This window comes from Dipodomys ordii, unplaced genomic scaffold, assembly GCF_000151885.1.
Source record: "Dipodomys ordii isolate 6190 unplaced genomic scaffold, Dord_2.0 Scaffold7, whole genome shotgun sequence".
NCBI lineage: Eukaryota > Metazoa > Chordata > Mammalia > Rodentia > Heteromyidae > Dipodomys > Dipodomys ordii.
In genome coordinates, this window is record NW_012267223.1 from 16064889 (window position 1) to 16091780 (window position 26892).

Consider the following 26892-nt stretch of genomic DNA (forward strand, 5'->3'; position numbering starts at 1 on the left):
TATTTGAATTAGGGAAAGGAAGGGGAACAACAGAATGATTGACAAAGGACAAAGGGGAAACCAATGAAACAGCAATATACACAAGACAATACGTTGGAAACAATCTGTACAACTTGGAGGGAGGGGTGGGGGAGAGAAAGTAGGAGAAAGAGAAGGGGAGGGGTAACAAGTTTGACAAGAAATGTACTTATGACCTTACTTATATAACTGTAACCCCTCTGTACATCACCCGACAATAAATAAAAAGTAGAAATTAGTCTTAGGCTAGTGACTCAAGCCTGTACTCTTAGCTACTCGAGTTGCTTAGATATGGAGAATTCACTGTTCAAAGCCATCTAGGCAGAATAATCCAGGAGACTATCTCTAAGTAAGCAGCAAAAAGCAAGCCTGGAATTGTATCTCAAATAGTGGACCACTAGCGGTGAGCAAGAAAGCTGATCCAGTGCAAAGTCCCTGAGTTTAAGCCTTAGTACAAAGAAAGAAAGGAAGAAAGATGGAAAGAAAGGAAGGAAGGAAGAAAGAAAGAAAGAAAAGGAAGAGTAAATACCCAAACAGAGAGGCATCTTCTTATGTTCTAAAGTCACATTGATCAATGTCACTCACATTCTCCTGAGTTGGTATTATTTTACTTTTTTTCATATTTGATCATTAGGTGCAAACTTAAGTTTGTACAGGATGGATCAGATAATTAGCCCAGGACTGTATTGTTGCTCACTGGAATGGCAGAGAATTGCAATATTCAATGGATTGGTTTCAGGAACTCTCTTGTATTACCAAAAGCCTTAGACGTTTAAGTCCCTTGTATAAAATAGTATAGTATTCTCATATAATCTATACATATCCTTTAATACACTTTAAATCATTTTATCCAATACAGTGTAAATGCCCTTAAGCAGTTGTTACACTGCATTATATTAGAGAGTAAGGAGAAAGAAGACCATAAAGATGTAACCAGCACAGGCCAACCTACACAATGTTAGTAAAAATATAATACTTTTTTTCCAATCTGCAAGACACCAGGGTAGCAGAAGTGGACTGTAGATTATAGTGTAGTGGTATCCTGGGTGCAATGCCCTATTTCCCTGTGGATTCTTAAACACTTAATAATGATAATTACAGTGATTTCCCAAACCAGATCATAGCAGATAAATGATTCCTATCTGAAGAATTCCATCTTAACAGCCTAGAGGCTGTGGACTATAGGAAATCCTCAGAGGGCTGACTATTTAAAAGAGGAAAAGAAAGATGGCTGTTTTTATTTCAGCTTGTGGAACACTCTTAGCTCTTTCCTTTTTCTATATAAGTTAAAAGGTCCCTGATCCTCTAGCAGGAGAGATTTTCCTGCTTCAGAGGGTGTGGATATAATCTAAAGGTATGATTCCTATTTTTATCACTTACTACGTTATTGTTATTATAGAGGTGATATACAGAGGAATTACATTCACCTGCGTCAGGAGTTTGTTTCAGTTGCTATATTATTTTACATAAATATGAAAAGGCACTTTTCTAATATTTTTCACTCCATGATCGATTGCCTCCCCGAATGCAGGACTTGCCAATTCAGAGGACCAACTTCAAAAGCTCAGAATATACCATATTCATGGACACAAATTTTAAAAAGTGCTTCTTTGATTACAATCCATTAATTCCATAAACTGTATTGAAGGATGACAGTGCAAGTCACTGGCAAGGAAATGATATGCAAAACACTCAACTTTAGTCTCTATCATTCATCCTTTCTCTTCATCCACCTACCCATTCAATAAATAGTGCTGAGGGGTTACCTTATGCTGACCACTGAAATGGGAACTAGGGAGAAGAGAGCAGTTTCCATCAGAAGTCAAGGCCCCAAAGGAACTAAAGGCTAAAGTCACCTAATCCTGATATTTTCTGTGCACTAAGTGTTGTTGTAGGCTATGGATATAGTTTAACTTCTAGTCTGGTCTGCCTAGCTCTTCTGTTATTTGTACTACAGAATTAGCCCTGGAGCTGGAATGCTTAACTAAGAAAGTCTTGCATAAACTAAGGTACGTGGCAGTGGGATTAGGTTAGTGGTAACTCAGCTAGACAATGAACATTTTAAGGCAAGCAGCCATAATTGAGTATTGATAAGATTTGGAAGCCATTTGTGGCTCATGCTTGTAATCCTAGCTACTCTGGAGGCTGAGATCTGAGGATCGTGGTTCAAAGTCAGGTAGGGTAGGAAAGTACCTGAGACTCTTATCTCCAACTAACCACCAGAAAACCAGAAGTGGCGCTGTGGCTCATAGTGGTAGAGTGCTAGCTTTGAGCAAAAGTACTCAAGGACAGCACACAGGCCTAGAGTTAAAGCCCCACCACCAACAAAAGAAAAAAAGAAACAAATTGCAGACTTATTGGGAAAGCTAAACTAGTACTTAAACTGTTTTTTAAAAAAATCCACAGATCACTTGCATGTTTTATTCCCTACTTAATGACTGAGTACGTTTTGTTTGAATTCCAAGACTGCCGGCATGATTATTCCTTTTGATGCCTCAGGAAGATAACCTGAGTTCCATTAGTTTTTCAAATGAAAAAGAAAATGTCCTAAATACATGTCAATCTCAAGAGAGACTGGAACAGCTGTAGGCTTCTGAAGGATTACACAAATTCAAATGCAGTAGGAAATTACAAAAAAAAGAAAACCTGAAATGTCTACTGCTAGAATGTATTGTAAAGCTAGGCTCAGCTTATGTACACATACATCTGGGTGCTGAGGTTTAACTACCATTATTGTCTTAACCTTTCTTCATTTGTCTACTTTGGCATTTGAAGAAGGGTGTGATTGGCATCAGCAAGCATAGTACAGAGAAAGGGAGAGTTTGAAGGAGAAACAGAGAATAAAATCCTTACCCTACCCAACTAGATAAAGGACAAGGTATTCTATGATATCCAGGTGTTTTGTAGGATTTTAAAAAGTGGTAGACCAGATATTTGAATTTGTAGGAAATACTTGCCTGATGTTGCCTCAGTGAACTTTTAGAATTTGCAACTGCTAAAGATCACCTACTTTCAGAGGCTATGTTATTATGACCTGATGCTTTATTCTCATGCCCAGGTGGTGAGTTCGGCAACCCTAGCATCTGGCTCCTTGAAGCCAGATTCAGATTTTCCATAATCTTCAAACAGCTCATGTAGCTATCCAGAGACATCAACTCAACCATTTCCTTCAAAGCTGGGTAGATGGAGAATACTTAATGAATGAATAAGTTTATTTATGAACACACATGGAAGCACTCTTCTAAGGGATTTTCTCTGCAACCTCCATAATTACGAGGAGCAAGGAAAAACATGCAATCCGATAGGGCACACAAACAGGCTCAATCTTAAACTGGAGATACATGGCACAAAAGCCTAATGCTTGTGTGAACGACACTTTATTCTAGGGGCTTGGGTATCTTCCCAAGAATGAATCATCTGATTCACAAGCCTTAATTCTGAGAAAACAAAATTTTGAAGGGGAAACAAAGGACAGCAGTGTAGTTTAGCTTGGTTAGTTTCTGCATAGGGTCTGTGCAGTGAGTGAGGGCAGGAGGGTGTAAGTTAAACCTGAAGGAAAACTGCCAGCTCAGCTATGTACTAGTGAAATGCCCTTGGGTAAGTTACTCAATTCCTTGAGCTTCAGTTCCCCAGCAAACTACACTGATGAAAAATTTGCTGTAAAAGCTGTCTTCTTCCAAGTCCATCCTCAATGCCATGCTCAATGGCTGGATCATACACAGACAAGGCCGTGGCCATTGTGACTAATTTCCTTGGCTTCACATTAGTAGATACTATAGTGCCCACTAAAGTATTTCATTGGCTTCACTTTAGTGGCTACAAAGTAACCTGATCTCACAAATTAATAGACGGAGGCTCAGGAAAAATGAAAGGAAAGAAAACACAATGTAAAACATCTTTGATGCAAGTTAAGGCTCAAAGTTAGAAGGACGAGGAGGAGGGGAGGAGGGAAGATGGAGAGAGGAGGAAGAAAGTAAAACCCTGGAGTTAAAAACAAAAAGATGGGGCTGGGAAGGTGACTCTGGTAGAGTGCTTGCCTTGCAAGCATGAGGCCCTGGGTTCCATTCCTCAGCACCACATACGCAGAAAAAAGCCAGAAGTGGAGCTGTGGCTCTAGTGGTAGAGCTCTAGCCTTGAGCTGGAGAGCTGAGGGACAGCACCCAGGCCCAGAATCCAGGCCCCATGACCAAAAAAACAAACAAACAAAAAAAGATGTGGAGCCAGACAGCCTGAGTTGTTGGGGGTTTTGTTTTTGTTGTTGTTGCTTATGTTGCTGCTGCTGCTGTTATTTTGATATTGATGGTACTGAAATCTCTGTGTCTCAGATTTCTATAAGGCCTATAAGAACCAGGGTAATAAATTCTACTTCACAGATAATTAAGTGAGTAAATACATAGGAAATGTATGAGACACATGTCCAACACAGTCAACATACGTGTTATTAGAAGAACCCAAGACTCGAATCCAGTCCTCCTGGCCCTCAATGCTACATCCTGTCTATCTTACTGAAATATCTTCCAACAAGTCATCTTCAAAGCTTCTTTGACTGTGGGTTTTATACTAGAGGCAGCTTTTCAAGAAGTAAAATTTGTCTAGGAGATATTTTTAAGAAAGGGAAACCCATCTATCAGGTATGATTCAAGTATACCAAGCTACTTGAAGACTCAAGGATGGGCTAGATAGACTCTAAGAATCTTAGGTTCTCAGGAATACTGCAAATATTTAGTGCTCCTAAAATTCCTAATCCTGGCAGATTTCCCTAGAGCTTGAGGGTCTCTGGTACCATAATGATATATGAAAACTCAATCTGTGCTGAGAAGGGTATTAAAGTAGATGGGCAAAGATGATTTGCTTAATAAACAATACTAGCCTTATTCACTTATTATCTGGGAAATGTCTTAGATCCCTGTCCCATAGCGGAGCACATTTTTGAATAATTGATTTACAAATATCTTATAGTCAAAATCTTTTATAAACTTGAAGGAAAAAATGTATATGACTTATAGGTAGGTCATCTTGAATAAGAAAACTAATAGATATCCTACTTCTTAAAAATGTCAGTAAACTCCATTAGATAAAAAAAATTTAATCGATACGTAACAAAATACCCCAAGCATCCAAAACAATGTTAACAGCCAGACAATTGACCAGGAAAAAAATATTGATAGCATGTAACAAGGGTTCCTATCTCTACAGTTCAAGTGATAGCTAAAATTTATACTAAATAAATAAATAATCCAGAGAAAAATACACAAAGAATAAGATCAGAAAATGAATATAAATAACTGAGAAGTAGATGAGAATATATTCAACCTCAGCAGTAGTTAGGAAATGCAAATCAAATCAGTGAAATGCCGGTTGTTTTTTTCCCCCCATTCAGCTGCCAAAATAAATAATGAATAACACTGTGGAGCTGGGGATGGGGACAAACATATCACACAGCTGAGTGGAATGTAAATATTCATAGACACCGCCAGCATCTTTTCATGTGTTCTGCCGGCATCTATTATTATAAAGCTTGTGTGTACTTTGAGTGAGCAATACTACCTTCAGGAATCTTCCCCTACTGAGATGAAAGTGCCCATACTAAAACGAAGATGTTCGCAGCTATTTATCAGAACACTGATTTTTAATGGTAAAAGAAGATGGAAATAACCTTAACATACATACATATGTATGCATGTATATATATATATATATATATACACACACACACAAATACATTTAAGGTAGAGAACAGTTGAAAAAAGTAAGGCATGTTCAAGAGATGGAAGTTCTATTGTAGCCTTACATATCCATAAAGATAGCACTATTCGTGCTAATATTGACATGGGGTAGAACCTAAGGCATATTACTCAAAACAAAAGGTACTGTGATATCTAAAGAAACCCTAAGAGCATATGTTGGGACAGTGGACTGTGTGTGATGCTGTCCATCCTGTTCACACTGGTCACCACTGGCAAGAAGATGATTGTTTTTTGTTGTATGCGTCTGTACCTTGGATCACCTGGTACCATACATATGTTACTTGGACTTTTTCCTAGAGGGGAGGAGGAAATTACCTCACATCCTAATCCTTTGGTAATTAGCCAAGTGACCTTGGGAAGTCATTTGACCTCTTCAAGTCTTACTCTTCTTATTTATATAATGATGATAAATGATCATCTTACACCATGGAAAGGATTAAGCAAGATGTCGAGTTCCTAGCACACAGAACATATTAAGGGATGATGATGAACAAATGAAACACCATCACCTTCCTTACTTTCCTTTTACCCCAATAGATACATTTGTAGGGATGCCAGTCAGTTTCCAACACCGGAACCAACTACAAATGCCAGGGTGACTCGGCTGCTGTACAAACAAATAACCTGACAAATGCCAAAGTACACTGGAGTTAAAACCCTTTTGGATAATCCATCTCATTGCTCACCCCTCCATCCACCCAGACACTGAAGAAGAAGTAATTATACATGCCTTGTGAAATTAGTGACCAGTCTGTGACCTAGACTGCCTTCAGAGCTCTCTGCGCTGAAACTGGGCTGGGAATCTGAAAGCTTTATCTGCTTGCCCTCCTGCTTAGATACTGTACCCTTTTGATTCTTTTTAATCTTTGCCCCAAGAATGCTTACCAAGGTGCAAAGTGTAGATGGCTATGCTATTGCGAATACCTGCTCCCTCACCCCTACTGTAACATCTATTAAATACTGACTACAGAACTAATATTATACCAGACTTTATACAGACAAGCTCTCAATCTCACAAACAGCTCTGAAACTACTATCAGGTCATTTAAGAGACTAAGGCTATAGAATTTTAACCACCTATACTCATGGTTCTACAGTGAGAATGGAGTCGTTCATGATTTTTTCTTCTTCTACTCTAGTAATTGTAAAATTGGGGTATTCAGAAGATCCATGGGTTTTTTAATACTACGTGTTTAATATCAATTGAAATTCTAGTTATATTTTCAGTTGTTATACTATGGCTTTCTTTAGGATGAAGTGCTTCAATCTTTTGACTAGTCACAAGACTAGTGAATCTTCTCCTAGAAAGGTATTCCCTACGGCTTCAGAAAAGAGCCTGGTTTAGCTGGCTTTCTTATCTGTATTTAAGCTTTAATGTTCATTTTATGAACATTTTGTTACAATGAATTTCTAGCTTACTTATCTTTCCATTGTATTATCCTTAAGAGTAAGGGTACTTGATTTATCTTACTATCCCTGATTCATTCATTAGAGGTGCTCCATTAATTTTTGTAGATGAATGCACAAATTAATGCCAATGTATTAAATAGGATATGTGCAACTCCTTGGAGATCCAAGTAAGAGACCAGAGGCCTTAGTTTATCCTATGAATCTAAGTCCTTGTCAAGAAGAAAGAGTCCATTAGCAAAGGGAATTTATGTCATGGCCAATTCCCCATATGAAGTAAGTCTGAAATCAGAAAGAGGCCAAAAGCCTGCAGCACTGGGTATTTTAAACTTGTTCATTAATAATGGCTCAAAGTAGGTATTTATTACAGTTAATAAGAGAGCAAATGACAGTAAATCAACAGTGGTAAGGGAAAGAGCAAAGGAAAGATATGAGTTCTTATTTAAAATGTATATTCATTTTTAAATCCCAAAGCAGAGATTGCTATATTGAAGTAGAAGACTTTCCTTGTCTAGTAGCATTAAACAAAGCTCCATCTTATACCAGTTCTCATTTTCCCAACTTTCATTTGCTTTTCTTTGGTCAAAAAGTTGGGGACATTATTTAATTCCTGAAAATGAAAAAAAGATTACCTCAGCTGAGATTTCATGGAAACCATCTTTGCTTCAAGTTACAACTTGTACAGCACTCATTGGAGCCTAGAAAAATGCTATTTTATTGGCACATATGATGAACAGTTTTTTTTAAAGCATTCAATTAGTACTGCCTTTGAGACCGAATTTAGAAACAGCCTAAGCAATAAATTTACACACACACACACACACACACACACACACACACACACACACACATACAAAATATCTGTATCTCAAATTATTACCTGGGAATCAGTTCTTTTTCTGCTAAAACCACACATAATTAAATTTCCCTTCTAATCAAACCAAAACACATACATTATTTCTTCTTAATCCATAAGCCAGACCAATGTTTCCCCTTGCCTAAAACCTCCAGACAGATTCTGTTATAGGGAATAAAATGATTTACACAGAGACCCTAGTCATCTATCCCAATCAGCATCCCTAATCCCATCTCCTGTGACTTTCCTCTTCATCCAACTCATCAGGTTCAAGTCTACCTGCTCTTCCCCTGTGCCTTGAACACATCAAACTTTTCTCTCCCCCATCTCACTCTTTCTTTCTGCCTTGACATCCTTTTACCTTTTACTTATATCCCTCACTTTCCTTAGGCAGTCCATTGCCTGTCTCTTCCTTGAAGATCATTTCTGACCATTCTGCTCAGATAGATCTCCCATTCCTGACTTATTCTATAATTCATTAACAACTTAATGGTCCCTATGGCATGGTAACCAGAAGTTTTACTTACATAGATCAATATGTATACATTTGTTTTTCTCTTGCACTTCTCAATAGACTCCAAGATTCGTGACAGTAAGAGCTTTGCCTGCTTCAGTCATTCCTGACAACTCACCCACTGCATAGCACATAGTAGGTCTTCAGTAAATATGAATTATGACTGCCAAGTTTAATACCTGATATCATAATCTAGCAGTCAACATTTACGAATTGAGTTTATCTTGTTCTCCTAAAATAGCAAATTTGCATATGCTGTACAAAATAATTCCCAGTCCCTAACACTCTGACCACAACCTTATCTCTACAAAATCTGCTGGCTCAGGACAAATAAATAATGAGGATTCCTAAAAAAAAATCATGATGTGAATTTAGAAAACCTTCTTAGGATAAAAATGTCATCAAGGCCAATTTTAATATCGGGCTTGATTCCTCTAGCTCCTTGTTCTCTTGACCTATTTCTTGTTTCAGTGAAAACTTTGTTTTTGTCTGGAGGTTGCCAAGGTGTGTTAATAAAGTAAACTGGGATTTTGTTTGTTTGATTCTCTTCTTGCTTCACTGGTTTGAACAAGCAGCTGACAGGTTTTGCTCTGAGTTTGCCAAAGCCCATGATTTCAGCCATGGAAAACAGAGTGACTGAACATCTTTTATAGCTCATTGGACCTAGAGCCAAGAGAACACTGGGGATTTGTAGTTAGGGTAAGAATGGCAATACTTCCATGGGGGAAAATATTCTGGCAAGATAACTCAGAGCTGTGATGTATCAGTGAAATTCCCTTGTTTAGTTTCTGTGAAAATTAATTTGCAAAAATATTCAAGTCTGTTGTGTGTTCCAGTTTATATGTAAATTAGAAGCCTGTGTAGGAAAAAAATGCCAAGGATGATGGAACTCAAACATTTTCAGACCAGTTGTTGATTAATTAGTTGAAATGAGTTCTATTCGGTCTCATCTCAGTTGCCTATATTTTTCAACAGTAAGTTGTATTGATCAAGCTAAGGAAAAAGCCAACACTGCCCAATAAACTGTGATAACTGATGCGTGAGAAAATAAAATAAAGTAATAAAGTTTTAAAATCTGATTATTGGGTCTAAGAAAGAATGAATTTCACAGAGAAGCTTGGAACTTGGAAATAGAATCTGTGCTACCACCACTCTTCCCAAAGGTAACATCAGGCGTCTATCTAGAAACTTGAAAAGGATAATATTATGGACAATAGTTAAGTATCCAAAACTTGGAGATAACCAAGAGTTTGTAAAAACCCAGAGAGGGACTTTCTTGTTCTGAGTCTTATAGTTTAACTCAGAAATCCATCTTTGTTCTGAACATAAAAGCAGCTAGCTCACTCCTGGGCATGCTTACATCTGTGTGTACTTGACATGAAGGCTGCAGATACAGATAAGCATGCACTCTAGACCTTCCTATTCTATTTTTGTTGGTCATGGGGCCTGAACTCTGGGCCCAGGCACTGTCCCTCAGCTCTTCGGCTCAAGGCTAGCACTCTACCACTTGAGCCACAGCACCACTTCTGGCTTTTTCTGTGGTACTGAGGAATCGAACCCAAGGCCTCAATGCATGCAAGGCAAGCACACTACCACTGACCCACCTTCCCAGCCCCCCTATTCTCCTTTTATCCTAAAGCCATTCTCCCTTCCTTCCTTTCTTTTTTCCTTCCTTTCTTCCTTTTTGTCCTTCCTTTTTTTCGTGCCAGTCCTGGGACTTGAATTCAGGGCCTGGGAACTATCCCTTAGCATTTTCTGCTCATAGCTGGCACTCTACCACTTGATCAACAGCTTCACTTCTAGCTTTTTGGTGATTTGTTGCAGATAAGAGGCTTATGGGGCCAGGCGCTGGTGGCTCACACCTGTAATCCTAGCTACTCAGAAGGCTGAGATCTGAGGATCGCAGTTCAAGGGCAGTCCTGGCAGGAAAGTCCATGACTCTTTATCTCCAATAAACCAGTAGAAAATCAGAAGTAGTGCTGTGGCTCAAGAGGTAGAATACTAGCCTTAAGCTGAAGAGCTGAGGGATAGCGTCCAGGCCAGATTTCAAGCCCCATGACCAACCCCCCCAAAAAAAAGTTTCATGGACTTTCCTGTCTGGACTGGATTCAAACAGCAGTCTTCAGCTCTCATCCTCTTGAAAGGTAGCTATGATTACAGGCTGTGCACAGCCCAACAGTATTTGTTTTACATCTAGATTATACCACAATTGCCTGTCTACCCCTGGTTCAATTGACACTTGAGTCCTGGATTAGTTTCAACACTTTCAACTTGCCCCAGCACTTAACACTGCTCTCACTTCTACGTAGACTAAAACCTTGCCTAGGCCAGCCAGCTTCTAGGCACTATCTCTGAAACAATTCTTTCTGAACAGTATTTCTCCTCACATCTCCTTGGGACCCTACAAACACATCTTTGCTGCCTGTTCCAGAGCTCTCTGCTCTTCTCGCCATTCTGTCTATGGCCACTTTAAAATCCTAACTCTACTTAAGATCATTGCACTTTGAACTTTTCTACTTGAAATTAATTTTAACTGCACAGTACACGGCCATGTACCTCTAGTTTTACCACAAGAGAAATTATAGCACATGTCTTGTCAGATTTGTGGCAGTAATTAGATCTGAAATTCCCTGGACCTGAGAATCTGCTCATGAATGGAGTCTTCTGGAAAGGAATGGTTCCAAGCAGTGGAATCATAGTGGTACCAGAAGTCTTGAAATCAGGTTCTGGTCTTTGTTCTGTCCTTGCCTCTACCTGGCTATGTGGTTTGGGGTTGAGGACTTTACCCTTTGTCTATGGGCATGGATGCCTTGTTACATTAGATAAGATGATTTAAATGGCTTGTTTCTCAAATTGTATTCATTTATGGCTGATGAAAGACCAGCCACACAGCAGTGAATAAACTTACATATCCCTTCAAGAGTGGAGCCAATAAAAGACACAAGTGGAACAGAGTCAATTGCTCCTGAGTTATTCTCTATTTACCAAGCAGGTGGCTTGATCAGAAATGTGAGCCTTGACAGTGAGTGGGGATATAAACATCTCAAAACTGTTTGTCGTGGGCTGGGAAGGTGGCTCAGTGGTAGAGTGTTTGCATGAGGCTCTGGGTTCGATTCTTCAGCACCACGTAAGCAGAAAAAGCTGGAAAAGGTGTTGTGGCTCAAGTGGTAGAACACTAGCTTTGAGCTAAAGAGCTGAGGGACAGTGCCCAGATCCAGAGTTCAGAACCCATGACCAACTGGAAAAAAAAAAAAAAGAAAAAACTTTGTCATAGGAATTCCATGCCCAATAAACGTGAAGGCAGATGTTCGCATCAAGTTTTTGCTGTTTGTGGTTTTGTTTTGTAGTGGGACTTTCTGGATAGGAAGTTTATTAGCCAAGCATCGTAGCATCTGCCCACACACACTGCCATATAATAACTGTCTTACGACCCTTTTATGGGACTGGAATTATTTTTGTTAATGATTTTCATCAGAGTAGATGAAATGCAATGTGTTCCAGCTGTAACTACGTTTATCACAAAGCTGGCTTCCCAAGAAGTCTTCCTCAACAGATATCATGTGATATTTGGATTGTCAAAGAGATTTTTTTTTTTGCCTTATGGATTTTTTTACTAAGAGAAAAGGGCTATATTTGTTTCCTACCAGCGCTGAGACAAATGATCAAAACGGAATAGCTTAACACAGCACAAATTTATTATCTGAGCAGCTCTGGCTGTCAGCTGTCTAGAATGACTCTCTTAGGGTTGAAAATCACAATGTCAGCAAACCCACATTTCTTTCAGAGGCACTTTTGTCTCTCCTGTTCCAGCTCACAGAAACTGCATTCCCTGGTTCATACCTCGGCCTCCATTTAAGGAGCCAACAGACTTCTACCTAATCCCCAGTGATCTCTATGTTCTTCTTTATAACTCTTTTCTACATTACTGGACTTCCTATTTCCCTCCTGTAAGTCTCCCCCTGATTACAATGGGCCAATCCAAACCATCTCTCCATCTCAACATCTTTAACTTAATTATAGTATGTAAAGTATCTTTTATTATCTGTATCAGTCAACTTCCTGTTACTCAAACAAAATACCTTGAGATACCCAACTTATAAAGAGGAAAGAGCCTGGAGGAGCCTGTGGCTCATGCCTATAATCCTCAGGAGGCTGAGATCTAAGGAATGCATGCAGGTGCTGAAATACTGGGGCTTGAACTCAGGTCCTCATGCTCTTCCTTAGGTTTTGTTCTCAGTGGTGCTATACTACTTGAGCCCAGTTTGACTTCCAGCTTTTGGCTGGAAAATTGGAGATAAGAGTCTTTTCTGCCTGTGTTGGCTTCAAACAATGACCCTATGATCTCAGTTTCCTGAGTAATTAGGATTACATGTGTGAGCCACAGGTACCCAGTCAGAAAAGTATATTTTTTAAAGTATGTAATTGTGTGTGTGTGTGTGTGTGTGTGTGTGTGTGTGTGTGTGTGTGCTGGTCCTGGCAGTTTGAACTCAGAGCATGGGAGCCATCCCTGAGCTTTTTTGCTGCTGAAAGCTAAAGTCCTACTACCTGAACTCTTCTGGTGGTTAATTAGAGATGAGACCGTCACAGACTTCCTGCTCAGGCTGGCTTAAAACCATAATCCTCAAATCTCAGCCTCCTGAGTAGCTAGGATTGCCAGCATAAGCCAGTACATACTTAAGGCAAAAATTCCTTAGATACTAATTTTGCAAGAACAATACGACTTACAAACAAGAGGTTCACACTCGTTAACATACTTTAAGAAACAAGGAATGAAAGCAGCAAGGAAGCACATGTGTAAATGTCCTCTTCCTCCTCTGCCTTCTCTGAAAGTCTGAAGCCGTGACTGCCATTTTGAAAATGGTTAATGGTGAAAAAGCCAATTCAAACTTGCTAAACGAATGGAGTCACTGGAGGATTATTGGAATCTATGCTAGCAAATTAATTATTTGTCAGATTGTAGAGCCCATTCTATATAACCATGTTGAAAGTATTTTCCTAGGAACCAACTTCTTCCCAATGTTGACTGGAACAAATAGAAAAGTCATAGAGTTTTTGACTTGGATGAGACTAGGCACACCATCTTATCCTAATTCCTCTCCTGCATTATAAGACTCTGTCAAGTGTCCACTCCTTTTCCTTTCCATAGTATGGGCAGGATCAATGGCTGCACAAAATTAAAGGCAGCATTAAATTTGTTTCTGATTTCAGAGGGATGCAAAATGATTGAAATAATCTTCTTCTCTGTGTCTCACTCCCTGGCTCCACCCTTTCATGATACCCACAATCCCAGTCACTCAGTTTTTTTTAAATATATATATTTTTTATTGTAAAGATACTGTACAGAGGGGTTATAATTGCATGAGCAAGGTAATGAGTCCATTTCCTATGGAGTATTGTTACTCCCTCCTTTATTTTTCCCCTATCATCCCTTCCCTCCCCACCTCCGCAATTCCTCCCTCCCTGCCCCCTGCAAAGTTGTAAAGTTCGTTTTCAACATAGTGTCTTGTACATCTTATTGTTGCAATGGGTCATCCTGTATCCTTATTTCAGCATTTTGTTCTTTCCCTTCCCCTCCCCATTAGAAAAAAATGTATATACAAGATGCAGGACACCAGAATCATATACAGTGACATCAGGGGTTGTACCATTGGGGAAGAACATACAAAGAAACACAAAAAAATCACATAGTACATTAAAAAGAACAGTAACAAAGATAAAACCTCTTGTGTCCCTATCTTGGGGTTCATTTCACTTAACATCAGGTTATATGGTCATATATACATAGCTTTTGACCTCTTCTGCTTGTCCTCGAATACACTAGTTATTGCAGATAAGAGAAACCATGGGACCTATGTTTCTTTGGGCTTGGCTTGTTTCACTTAATATAATTTTTTCCAAGTCTTTCCATTTCCTAACAAATAGGGCAATATGCTTTCTGATGGAGGCATAGAATTCTATTGTATATAAATACCACATTTTCTTGATCCATTCATCCACTGAGGTGCATCTGGGTTGGCTCCATATCTTAGCTATGGTGAATAATGCTGTGATAAACATAGTTATGCTCCCACAGCTTAAACTCAACTCCCTGGCATGTTCCTTATTCTAGTGCTTTTTTCTAGTTCCTCCCAATTCAACATAATCAAGGACTAGACACAAGATAGGAGCTCACTGTACCCTCTGAGATGGAATGAATGAATGAATGGCCCTAAAATCTCAAAAATGTTTATAGGACATCTGAATCCTGTGTCTCAGTGGAGGTACGGGAGAAGGGCCATAAAAGATTAAGAGTTGAGTTTCTTCACTAACAAAAAAAAATCACTGTGTGGGCGCTCCCTCTTTCCCTACTAGCTTTCTTGCAAAGAAGAAAATAGAGCTGGGAATTCCACAGAGATTTGTCCTAATAGATAATTTAATGTGAAGCTGAAAATGAGCAGACGGCTTTCCTTTGGATATTTGCACTCAGCACTCGATGTCATTTTTCTGCCTATCAAAAGATTGCATTCTTCAGCTGCTGGCACATTAGGTTAATGGCACCATACCTCACCAAACACAGACAGAATTGAGTTGTCAAGCTCTTGTCTAGCACTGATTTGGGGGGGGGGGAGGGAGGTCATAGAAATAATTCAATCCCTCTGTTTAGTCTTGACAACATGTAGAAAACACTTCTTGTATACATTGAATGACATTTTTCTTTGAAAAAAGTCCAAAATACCCATGGACCAGGCTGATTTTTGTATTATTTCTCCCATGTAGGAAAACAGGACATTAGTCTTGGAATTATGATCTAGTTGGTAATAGGTTGGGAATTTTACAAAGATGGAATATCCTTAAAAAAATAATCATAATGCTAACTCTACACAACAGAGGCCAGAGGATCTATTGGCCCATAAATGGGATAATCTAAACTGAAGAGTTTGTGATTATAAACCTTGAAGATCAAACCAGAAAAATAATGATCGTTACCTCCAGATATGTTGGTGAGCAGGAACTGGGGGTACTTTGCTTTCCTTTCACCAATTATGTGCTGGGGTTTTATCACGGCTCCCTCACCCTGCCATCCAGACTAATTGCATCATTTCTATTTGTTTCTAGTTCCTTCTTTCTGGGGATTGGTGAACTCGGCTTGGAACCTTTGCTCGGTGGGGAAACGGCAGTCACCAGTCAACATAGAGACCAGCCACATGATCTTCGACCCCTTTCTGACGCCCCTGCGCATCAACACGGGGGGCAGGAAGGTAAGCTGCCATGTTGCTGACATGGTGAATTAAGCAGAGGGGGCAATGCTGTTTCTGAAAGCTGATCCTCAGGCGTCTGGATGAGTTTGTGTCTCCATCTCAAAATGCAACCGACCTTAACCTTGCTGCCAATGAGTATAATGTGTGCCTCTGCAACCTCGCAAAGTCAAACTCTAGAGCTTGTAATTACTACGTACCCCATGGAAGTGGCTTGAGGGCCTAGCCCCATGGCACCCCATAAAGGTCAGAAAATACTTTGTTTTCCTTGTACTCCATGGTGAGAAAAATTTCTTTAAGATTCTTTCCTTGGCTGTCTTTTGATCTCAATGAAGTGGGAAGAGAAGGGGGAAAACAAATATGAAAAGTAAAATCAGACATTTATCATCCTGGGAGGGAAAACAAACAAATAACCATCACCTTAGATGATTTATAAGAAAATCAATCATTAATCCTCCTAGGGGCATCTTGCTGGCTAAGAATCCTCACTCCTTCCCAGAAATGCTGAGCTATGCTTTGTGAGTCTCACACCTACATCCCTCCATGGCTCTCCTCCCTTTGAGATGAGCTCCTCCTTAATTTGTAGAAAGGCACAGTGCCCACAGGGGCTCCACAAAACCCAGTGTTACTCTGGCTGGCTCATGTCTATTTGGCTGCCCGTGTAAGGATGTCAGAGGTGGAGTAGAAAAAATACCCATACAAGAACATGGTGTTTGAAGGTGATTCAGTCTTTGTGAACTCAAGAAGAAATTCTTTAGTGTGCAAAAAATTAGAGACAACTTACGTTGTTGCCAATTACTGACTTCCCAGGGTTTGGGCCCCGTGAACCCTGGTTAGTCTTCCTCATGGGCAGTCTGGTTTTCTATTGGAGCTTGTACCTCGATTTTTCTCTTTCTGATATGCTTGAATACATTTGCGACTGCGGAACTTTCACATTCACAAACAAAAAAATATTGTCAGTGATTTTGAACTCGGGTCAGAGGCAGATTTTAAGTAACATTGTGTCCATTTAGCTGTGTTGTATTTGCAAGCTGGTTTAAATGTGACTTGAGAAGCTTTTTTATTTGTAGAAAGGGTCTGTGTAGGTCATTTGGTTGATGGCTCTTATTCTATTGAAAGCTCAGCTGTTTTAGTTATTGTTTCATTTGCAGTTTTATTTTTATAAACCCTAAAAGGAACTTGATATAAATTCTTATACTCACCTTTCTTTAAAAAAAAAAAAGATGAATCAGTCATTCAAAGTCACAAATATATCTGAGTTTCAGCAAAAGTTGAAGTTTTGACCAGATAGTCAATCATCTTTTCTTTCTTGGAGATGATGACGGAGGGTGATAATTGTATTTGGGGCAGAGGGGAAAGTAACAAAATATCTCAAGACAGAATGAGGTTCCATTCTGAATGCCTAAGTTCCAGAATTCACCCTAAAGGTGAGCAGCAAGGCTAAAGCACATGCCAAAGATGTGTACATTGGGTTTGAAGTACAAATGGAGAAGATGGCAAAAGGAGAAGATTCTGAAATTGTGTGAAGGAACTAGATCACTTTCTTAAGATGTGGTCTTTAAGTAAATTGTTCATTGAAGAATGGGATGGGAAGGATGCCAAGCTAACTCAAATGCTGGATTTATATTCTATCATCTACTAAATCCCCTTACAATAAGATGTTGATGTGAAAGAAAGAAACAAACTTAAAGACTTTTTCTCCAAAATTTACTGGGAAAGAAAAGACTGGGTAGCCTGGAATTAAAAGTACCTCACGTGTTAAGATGTATGTTGATGTTGCTTTTTGTCTTTCTTTTGGGGGGAATACAAATGACTTTAAAAAAAAATCTTTCCAATACAGTAAAGTGTACCTGATCCAAATCAATCTGCAAAAGCATTCAAGTTTGGGATTTTGGAAATGTTGACTTTTAACAGTGTCAATATTTATATCTGGCATCGTTTGTGCTGTCTGCGGTTTGAAGAGCTGAGAACTGGCTGATGGTGACTTTTGCATTTGGGAGAGGTAGAAGCCAAACTACAGACAGTAGCAGGAGAGAGTGCCTAATAATGAAATGCCTAAACTTGATAGACAATCGCTGAATCATGTTTGCAGGCTTTTTAAAGGTGGTGTTTCATGAGTTGGAGAGTTGTTTTAGAAGTGATTCATGCTCTGAATTTAGTTTCTTGCAGGTTTTTTTTTCACTTAAAGAAACATACAACCTAAAAGTGTTGGTTGTTTTTTCTTTAATCACCCTGTTCAACAGGAGATTTCGTGCATTTCAGGCAAGGTGCCACCTTTTGAAGTTTTCAATTGCATGAGTGTTGGGAGGTTAAATACGCCCCAGTAACTTTGTGTTTTGTGTCACAGTTTTACTCCTGGACATTATCCATTCTGGCATTTAAATGTGCCCAATTCACAAAACCATGAAGCAGCTCTGCCACAGACTCTGATTTAGGTTATCGTGTTTGTTTTAACATATTTGACCTGACACATGTCTCAGATGATGGAATAAGGGCTTTTCTTAGCACAGGTGAGGACTGAAGTTCAATCTCCACACAAGAACAATACAGGAATAAAAAATAGATAAGACTCAAAATGCACTATGACTTGGATATAATAGAGTGTATTCATTTTTTATCACAACTGAGATTACTCTCGCCCTTTTGGTTGCATATTTTTCAATGCTCATTTTTAAGCCATATTCTTTTGTCTTGGAAGGGAGTACTTTCTCCTTTGCTGTCTATATTTGACACATGAGGCTCTTAAGGATACAATCCTAAAATAATTGTAGTTTTATCATGACAGTCCCTTAAGGTGTAATGCCTGTGAAAATAATTATCTTGCCTGGGAACGAGTCTCCCACCCTTTACCTTCTTAAACTTAACTCACGGCGTTCTAAATAGTTTGAAATTAATCCATGCTAGATATACCTATTAAATCAATCAAGATTTATTTTTTTTAATGTCAGACTTTTAAAAGACTCCCAGTTTTGTTGTTGAAGTATATGACCAGATTCTGATAGAAGGTAGAAGTACCTGGATCTGGAATTCGAAGGAAGAGACAGGTGGTAGAAATAATGACCTAGCCTAGTGACCTAGTCAGAGATATAACAAGCAAAAAGATGGAGGCGACTGGACTTTCAGTGGTCCATGGAGACACCTCAGTTTTCTCCTAGAAGTTTTCTCCCATGTATTCAGGTTTCTTTGCTTAGTGGAGGCCAGGATCCTGCTGTCATCAGCTTCCTTTTGGATTTTGCTTACTTAGAGCTTGCCTCTCAAAGAGAGATTCAGTAGAGACACAGAGCAATTGGGATTATGCATGACAAATCCTGGTCCTGAAGGAATAAGAAGAGGGAGTGACTACCAGACCTAGGAAGCTGTGGAGGAGACCTTTAGCAAGACAGACAGGCAGGCAGCAAACTAAGGGATGAGCTAGGAAAGAAAGAGCCTCACCTTCCCCCACCCCACACACTTTTGCCTGACTCTCTTTGCAAAGAAGGGAAAGGCTGAAGGGAGCCTGTTGATTCAATCTACCTATGTCACAGAGCGAGGGGAAGAGACAAACGGAAGACATGTGACACAAAGTGATATAGGTGTGTCTACATGACCATTTCCACACTTCCCATGATATAAATATAAATATATGTAATAACTACTATATATGAATGTATAGTGTAATTATGTATGTATATATATATATAGAGAGAGAGAGAGAGAGAGGGAGGAAGTGAGATAGAGAGGGAGAGAGAGTAACTTCTATCTACCTATACCTCCCAATTGCTGGGATTGTATGCATTCAGCACTAGGCCTGGCCTGGTTTATATGTCATGGTAGGGTCTTGCTAATTTTTTGCCCCAGCTGGCCTCAGACTATGATCTTTCTAACATTTGCCACACAAGTAGATGAAATGGTACATGGAAGCCAACATGCCTGGCAACCTACCTTTTGATTATCCACATTCTGTGACTCCTACTCCTCTATGAAATTCTTTGGCTGACTGAATCTTCAATCTCATTCCTAAGTACTTTTCTTCTCTATTTCTTTTAGAATCTGAGCCTTGGTGAATAGTATAATTTACCCCTTAGATTAGTAGTTTCTTAAGATATTTTTCAGATTTTCACTTTATACCCCTGAGGTTATCTATGACAGTTCTAGTTGATTGAGAGGGAAACAATATTATCCTTGATTAGAAATGAAAAGGTATGTGTGGATTTAGTCTAGTGAAATGAAAAGGTACGCGTGGAATTAGTCAAGTGTTACTATCATTCACGGTTGAAAAAAATGATCTTAGGATGAATAATAACTTTGCTATAACTGAATCTGTCACTAAAACTCTTCTTTGGGCATTGTACTTCTCATGAAATAAGCTGAAAATGAGGAATGGGAATTGCTTTTATATATGAAATTTCACCCTGTCTCTATTTTCTAATTTTCCTGTGAATCTCATAGCAAAATTTAGTTGGCCATAATTAACCATTGTTATTCATGGTGTAACAAGATCCTGGTATTCTTAAACATTTTATAGGTGAGCCATTTGTGTTTCTCTAAAATATTTATAGTCTATTGGAGGAGAAAAAATAGATTCACAGAAGTTCAATGGTAGCATCTGATTTAAATAACTATTTAAGATAATAGTGGATTAGATGCTAAGGAAACTGAAATGATTAAATGGCAGATTGATCATTTGGGCACTAATTTCTAATGGGGTTAGGAAGTTGGGATGGATAGATTGGGATTTATGAAAGAACTAGGATACAAACTGGCAAGAATAGATAGGTAGGTTGAAATATAGTGCATAGGAGGGTCTTTGAATGTCAGGTGACCCAGTCCCTTGTATGGAAGATTAAAAGCAAAAGGTAAAAACAGATCCATATTGTCATCTAAATATATTGCCGTGATGATGGTTTTATCAGATAACTGATGTTAGATTTTCCTAGACCATTTAAAAACTCATTAGCTGATGATCAAGATGCATTGTATTCATAAACCAATTTGTTAAGTGGCACCTCCTTTATACAAGTCCTTAAGGATTATTTAAATAAATAAATAAATAAATAAAACTCATTAAACATCATGGGCTTTTTTAGATCAAAACTCTACTGTGGAAGTGGTATAGATAATCTTATGTAGGAGAGAGTAGAACTTTAAGAACTTCTGAAGAAATGGATGCAATTCTTGCCCCTGTGTACTTTGTGATATATTTCTTGATTTGCCATGTTGATTATATGGTTTCTCAGAGGGAAGCAAGGAGGAGAGTCTGCTATTTGGAGCTAACTCTAATCACCAAGGAAAAGGTTGATCATATAAAGTAACTCCTAGACAAAGTACCTACATTATCTTAGAAAGTGTGGCAGCCAAGGTAAAAGAAGAATTCCATGCAATATCAGATATACTTAGGAAAATGTCAAAATTCAGGTTCTTTAAACATCACATGCAGGAAGATGTGATCTTGCTTCATGGGAGATGCTCCAGATAATTGGGAAGCACTTCAAAATGAAATTAGGATAATAAAATCACAAGTGATAATAAGGGGGGAAAAAGAACTGTGTGGAATGAACTACATGGCAAGAAAACTGGGTAGAATGAAATACATGGCTGTGGTTGCAGGAGGATCTCTACAAAAAATACTGCTTTTAAGTATCGGGTAAGAAATGAGAGGGAGGGACTTACAGCCAAGAGAAAGAACCAAGGGAGAAATGATTCATAAAAATAGTTTCAGAGAACATATGATCCAGAATGAAGTATAGACCTCCATTGTGGAGGGAGAAGCAACGCCAGCAGAGAGATCAGTGTAGACCTGCTGTAGCTGAGGGCCTTAGCCTCTCTTATTTTCAGTTACCTCATTGGCAAAAGGGACACATGAAGCCACCTTAGGTGTTGTCATTTTGCTATGGAGAAAACACAACTCCCCTTTGAATTTCTCGGTCAAGGAAATTCCTGTTTACATGAGAATTAGTAACATACACACACACTCTTTGCGTGACAGATTACGTATTCGAAATTCCAGCCTTAGAGTTTGAAATGTCATAGGCAAGAAGATCAAGCTTGCTTCTCTGTGTGAATGTTTATTATTAATATTTTTTTAATCTTCATCTGGGTGCCAGTTGCTCTATTCAGGAGGCTGAGATCTGGGAAGATTGAGCTTCAAAACCAGCCAGGGAACCAAAGTACATGAGACTCATTGCCAATTAACCACCAAAACAAGCTACAAATGAAACTGTGGGTCAAATAGAGTGCTAGCCTTGAGCAAGTAAAGCTCAGGAACAGTGCCCAGGTCCAAAGACAGACCCCAGGATACACACACACACACACACACACACACACACACACACACACACACACACATCTTCATAGATATAGACTGGGCAAGATATGGTGTAAGAACACTATACATTGACATGTAGAGAAAATTCATGGATAATGAACAAATAGCACAGAGAAGGGGCCAAGAGAAGAAGGCCGCCTGATAACTTAGCACAGAAGGTATCCTGTCATGCAGGGTGAGATGTTCAGATGTTAGCTGTGCAGTTCCTTTCACTAAGAGGACAATATCTGGGATGTGATAGCCAGAGCCTCCCAGTGCCAAGGGTACTATTAACAAATGGAAACTACATTGATAAAGTACAAAAGAAGAGGAACACAGTGATGACTAGAAGAACCCAAATGTTCTACTTTTCACTTTATCTATCTGCCCGCCCCTTTATCTCTGCACCAATGAGAGAGGAAAATACTTGACAGAGTCATTCCAGCGGCCTTCTGACAGGACCTTTCCAGTATGGCCTCAGCTACAGAGAAGTAGTGCTGGTGTTTGGACATGCACCACGTATCAGTTCAAGACAGGAATTGGAGCTATGTGAAAAGAATGAATTCCTTCTGTCTCATGAAGACCACACCCAAGAAAAGAAAAGAATCCGGGCAAGCACTGAGGGCTACTTGAGAAGATGGAACATAGCTAGGGGGGCACCAAATGAGAGCGTTGACTTCATCCTTCCCCAGCTGGGAAAAGCCTCTGGTTCTAAAAGAGCCAGTGGTCATATGGGACATGAGGAATGCATTTGCTTGAAGTTGAACCTGAAACAAAGGTAGAAGGAGGAGGAACCCCCCCCCACCCAAAGACAAGTCCCCCAAGCACTGGTTTTACCTTTAAAGAAATTTGCATAGATTTCTTCTTCTCAACCTCCATCGAAGATTCTCCATAAGTCTATTTTGCTCAAGTGGAAGATGCAGGATCAAATGAACGGCACCAGGAAGGATTTTAATTACAAACAAAAGTGAGGCCAAGGTAATTCTGTTTGTGCTTACAGCAGATCTTTGAGTTAGGTTTCTATTTATTTATTTTTGGTCGGTCGTGGGGCTTGAACTCTGGGTCTGGGTGCTGTCCCTGAGCTCTTCAGCTCAAGGTGAGCGCTCTACCGCTTGAGCCACAGTGCCACTTCCTGCATAGGTTTCAATGGATAGCAATGGGCTGCTTAAAAGCTAGGCAAAGTAGGAAGGACTACTAAGATGCTGTATGAAATCAGAAGAGACTTGGATACAGAGGACTCAGTTGTAGTATTCGGTTCCACTGCCCCCTGAAGAAGCTCAGATCTGGGCAGAGGATTACCCTTCTCACTGTCTTGGCAGCTCCTTTTGATATTTACCTCCTGATAGTACCCAGAAAAATCAGTGCCTAGTCATTAAGTGAGTCTCCCAAGGAAACACCTGGCTGCTGGCTTTCACGTTGTATAAAAAGGTCTAATTCTCATTTGGTTCCTCAGATGATTATTCAAAAAGACTCTGTTGATTTTCTTTCCTGCTTCTTGCTCTTTCAATCTCTTTGTTCCCCCCTACACACCCGCCCCAATCCCTCTTAGTTGCTCTCTTATCCAAGTCTTTTCCTGCCCCTATCTTTGTCTCTGATCTTCTCTCTCCCTTCCATCTTTTCCAAATCTTCTTGGCCTCCTTTCCTTATGCCTGAGTATCTAAGGCCAAGGAACCCATCCCCATTCTCCCCTGCATTAAGGTAGAATCCGTCCTCATCTTTCACAGAACATTTCAATAAACCCTGAAAGAATGGCAGTTGTGTGGCTTCGATGACAACCCATCAATGAGGGAAAATTCATGTTATTTAAGAACTGAGCATAAGTGATATGAGAAAATAAGAGAAAGGTTGTTAACTCAAGATGCTTATAATTAGTTTGTAGGCAGGTGAATTTCTGAAAGGAAGATTGCCTTATGAGCTATAAGCACAATATCACCTCACACCAGTTTAGTTTTCTGGGTGCATGATTCTGCAAGTCAAACTCACAAGCATTTTATAAGCTAAATAGTCTCCTAAAAAAATCAGCCACAGACGCTTATTCACATTTAATGTCTGCTTGCACCTCAGCTCTCTTACTAGCTTTCTAAATGTAGAAAAGGAAAAGGAGAAAAAGGAAAGCCCACGAGCTAATTTTTACAGACCTCTCCCTGCTGGCTTCATCTCTCTGTAGCCAAGAACAAGTGGTTCCACCACAGTCAAGAATGGCCCAGCACCTCAGCAATAGGAGAACCAGTCACCTTCCCAAGAGAGTTTGAAACCTTGATATTAAGAGTCAGTACCCCATTTTGCATTCACTTCAGTTCATTTCTAAAGAAGCCTGACCAGTTGGCTGGATAAACCAGCAAAGCTGCTCCAAGTGAGACTTCAAATGCTCTTCTAGGGAGCTCACTGACCAGAAATGGGATCTTTGGGGGCTGAAAATAAATTATAAAGAGGACTGGAGATGGTGGCTCATGTTTTATAATCCCAGCTACCCAGAAGGTAGAGATAAAAGGATTGCATTCTAATGCTAGTCCAGGCAAAGTTGTGAGGCCTATTTGAAAATAACTCATGCAAAAAGAGTTGAGGAAAGGCTCAAATTAAAGACTACAAATAACAATGCTGATGGTAACAATAAATAAATAAAATAAATAAATAATAACCACTTTGGAAAAATGAAGTCATTTGAATGACTAAAGGAAATGCTCATTTCGTTCTCAGTTCACTTTCCAAAGCAAAATAACTGCCTTAAAAGGAAAAAAAAATGAGATAAAAGAAACACAACATTGAGAGTCTAGATCATAGGAACATTGAATGATGATCAGACCTGACTTTCCCTGTGAAAACTTATACTGTCACATAGATATAACTTTACTAATGCTTCATGCAGGATTATCAATTACTAAAATCCTCACTATTCAAGAGGCTGGGATCTGAGGCTAGTACACCAGGAAAGCCCGTGAGTCTCTGATCTCCAGTTAATCTCCCACAAGCCAGAAGTGGAGGTGTGAATCAAGTGATAGAACACCAGTCTTGAGCAAAAAAAGCTAAAGGATAACACCCAGGACCTGAGTTTAAGCCCCAATACCAACATACACACATGTAAAAAATAATTAATAATCTTTTTACAGTAGCTTACATGTTTTACCTTGATCAGTAGTGTCTTACAGACAAGCTCTACACTGCAAATAATGTTAAGATTAGCCATTCAGTCTAGTGTTTCTTTTGTACATCAGATCTATTTCATTCAGCAAGTTTATTCAGTAGGCAGACAGTTTCATTTTGCTAATGTTAGATATTTCCCCCTAATATTGCAAACAGATTGCTTCTAATTTTTACTCAGTTCTTCATCAGACCTTACAATTAATGTCAATAATAAGTGCTGGCCCTTAGCCCTGAAACAGACATGCTGTAACTCATACATAAAACATTTATATCTATCATATGGTGGAGTTTTATGATGGCATTTTTATCAAAAGATAAAAAATACATAAAGTTTGCTTTGTTATATCTAATTAAAAAAATCAAACAAGCACTTTTCATCTGCTTAAAATATTTTTTGCCAGTAGCCAGGTGCCGGTGGCTCACCTGTAATCCTAGCTGCACAGGAGGCTGAGATCTGAGGATCATAGTTCAAAGCCAGCCCAGGCAGGAAAGTCCATGAGACTCTTATCTTCAATAAACCACTAGAAAACCGGAGGTGGTGCTATGGCTCAAGTGGTAGAGCGCTTGCCTTGAGCTGAAGAGTGCAGGGACAGCGCTCAAGCCCAGAGTTCAAGCCCCATGACCAACAAAAATAAAATAAAATAAAAAAATTTTGCCACCTTTATATAAAAATATTCTTTTAATCACATCTAAAGAGAGCGATTTTTTAAATTTGTATTTTTCTCTAAAATAATCAGAAAAATATTTCTCTTTTGATTGAGGTAAAGTCATTCTTCTTTTACTTTTTAGCCAAGTAGCTTTTTTTCAAAACAATTTTAATTCACATTATTTACACATTTTTATTGCCTTTTGCTTTCTTTTTTTTATTGTAAAGGTGATATACAGAGGGGTTACCGTTACAAAACTAAGGAAATGAGTACAAGTCTTGTCAAACATTGTTATCCCCTCTCTCGTTTTCTCCTGCTATTCCTCACCCCCTCCACTCCCTCCTGTTAGGTTTTTAACGAACTATAGAAATGATCCCTGAAAGTATAGTCTTCCTGTTAGGTTTTTAAAGAGATAGCCAAGTAAGAAGTACACTCCGCACGTGGTATTCAGGTAAGAGGTAGGTTTATTCATCCTTCTGGCTGGCACCAGGCCATGTTGGCACTTGACGCGGCTGGGAGAGACCTGGGAAAGAGGGCATCTGGGCTTGGGCTAGGCCTTATCGACCGTATGGGTGGAAAAAGGTGTGGCCACATCAGATTCAGATGTGACCTCAGCGGATGCAGATGTGACCTCTTCCAGGTGTGCCAGTTGCCTAGGTAACGCAGGCACTGGGCAGAGACTTTGCTGTGAGGAGGGTGGAGTCTGCTCGTCATCCAGGAGCAGACCTGACACCCCCCAAGTTGTAAAGTTCATTTCTAGTGTAGTGTCTTGTGAGTATCACTGTTGAATTGGTTCACTCTATGTCCTTTGTCTCACCATTTCTGTGATTTCCCCTTCCCATCCTCAAATCAGATACACTTTTATTATCTTTAAGTAGTAATATGGAAGGGCTTCAATTCAACACGTGGGTTTATAAGTACAATGTGTCTTGTTTAACATCATCTTTCCATCATTCCTCCCCATCTTCCTCAACCTCTTCCAATCCCATATTGAATATTATGAAGACATTTGCCTACCCTTTCTCTCTCCATCCATCTCTTCTC

The 26892-nt window shown here is 39.3% G+C and overlaps 1 protein-coding gene across 1 annotated transcript in view; it reads left to right on the plus strand.

Moving 5' to 3' along the window:
- Ca10 (carbonic anhydrase X) overlaps nt 1–26892 on the plus strand; it is a 359930-nt gene that overhangs the window by 87097 nt on the left and 245941 nt on the right. The window contains exon 2 of the mRNA XM_013037785.1: nt 15638–15780. Coding sequence (XP_012893239.1) covers nt 15727–15780 — 54 coding nt within the window. The 5' untranslated portion in view covers nt 15638–15726. The remainder of the gene's footprint in view (nt 1–15637; nt 15781–26892) is intronic.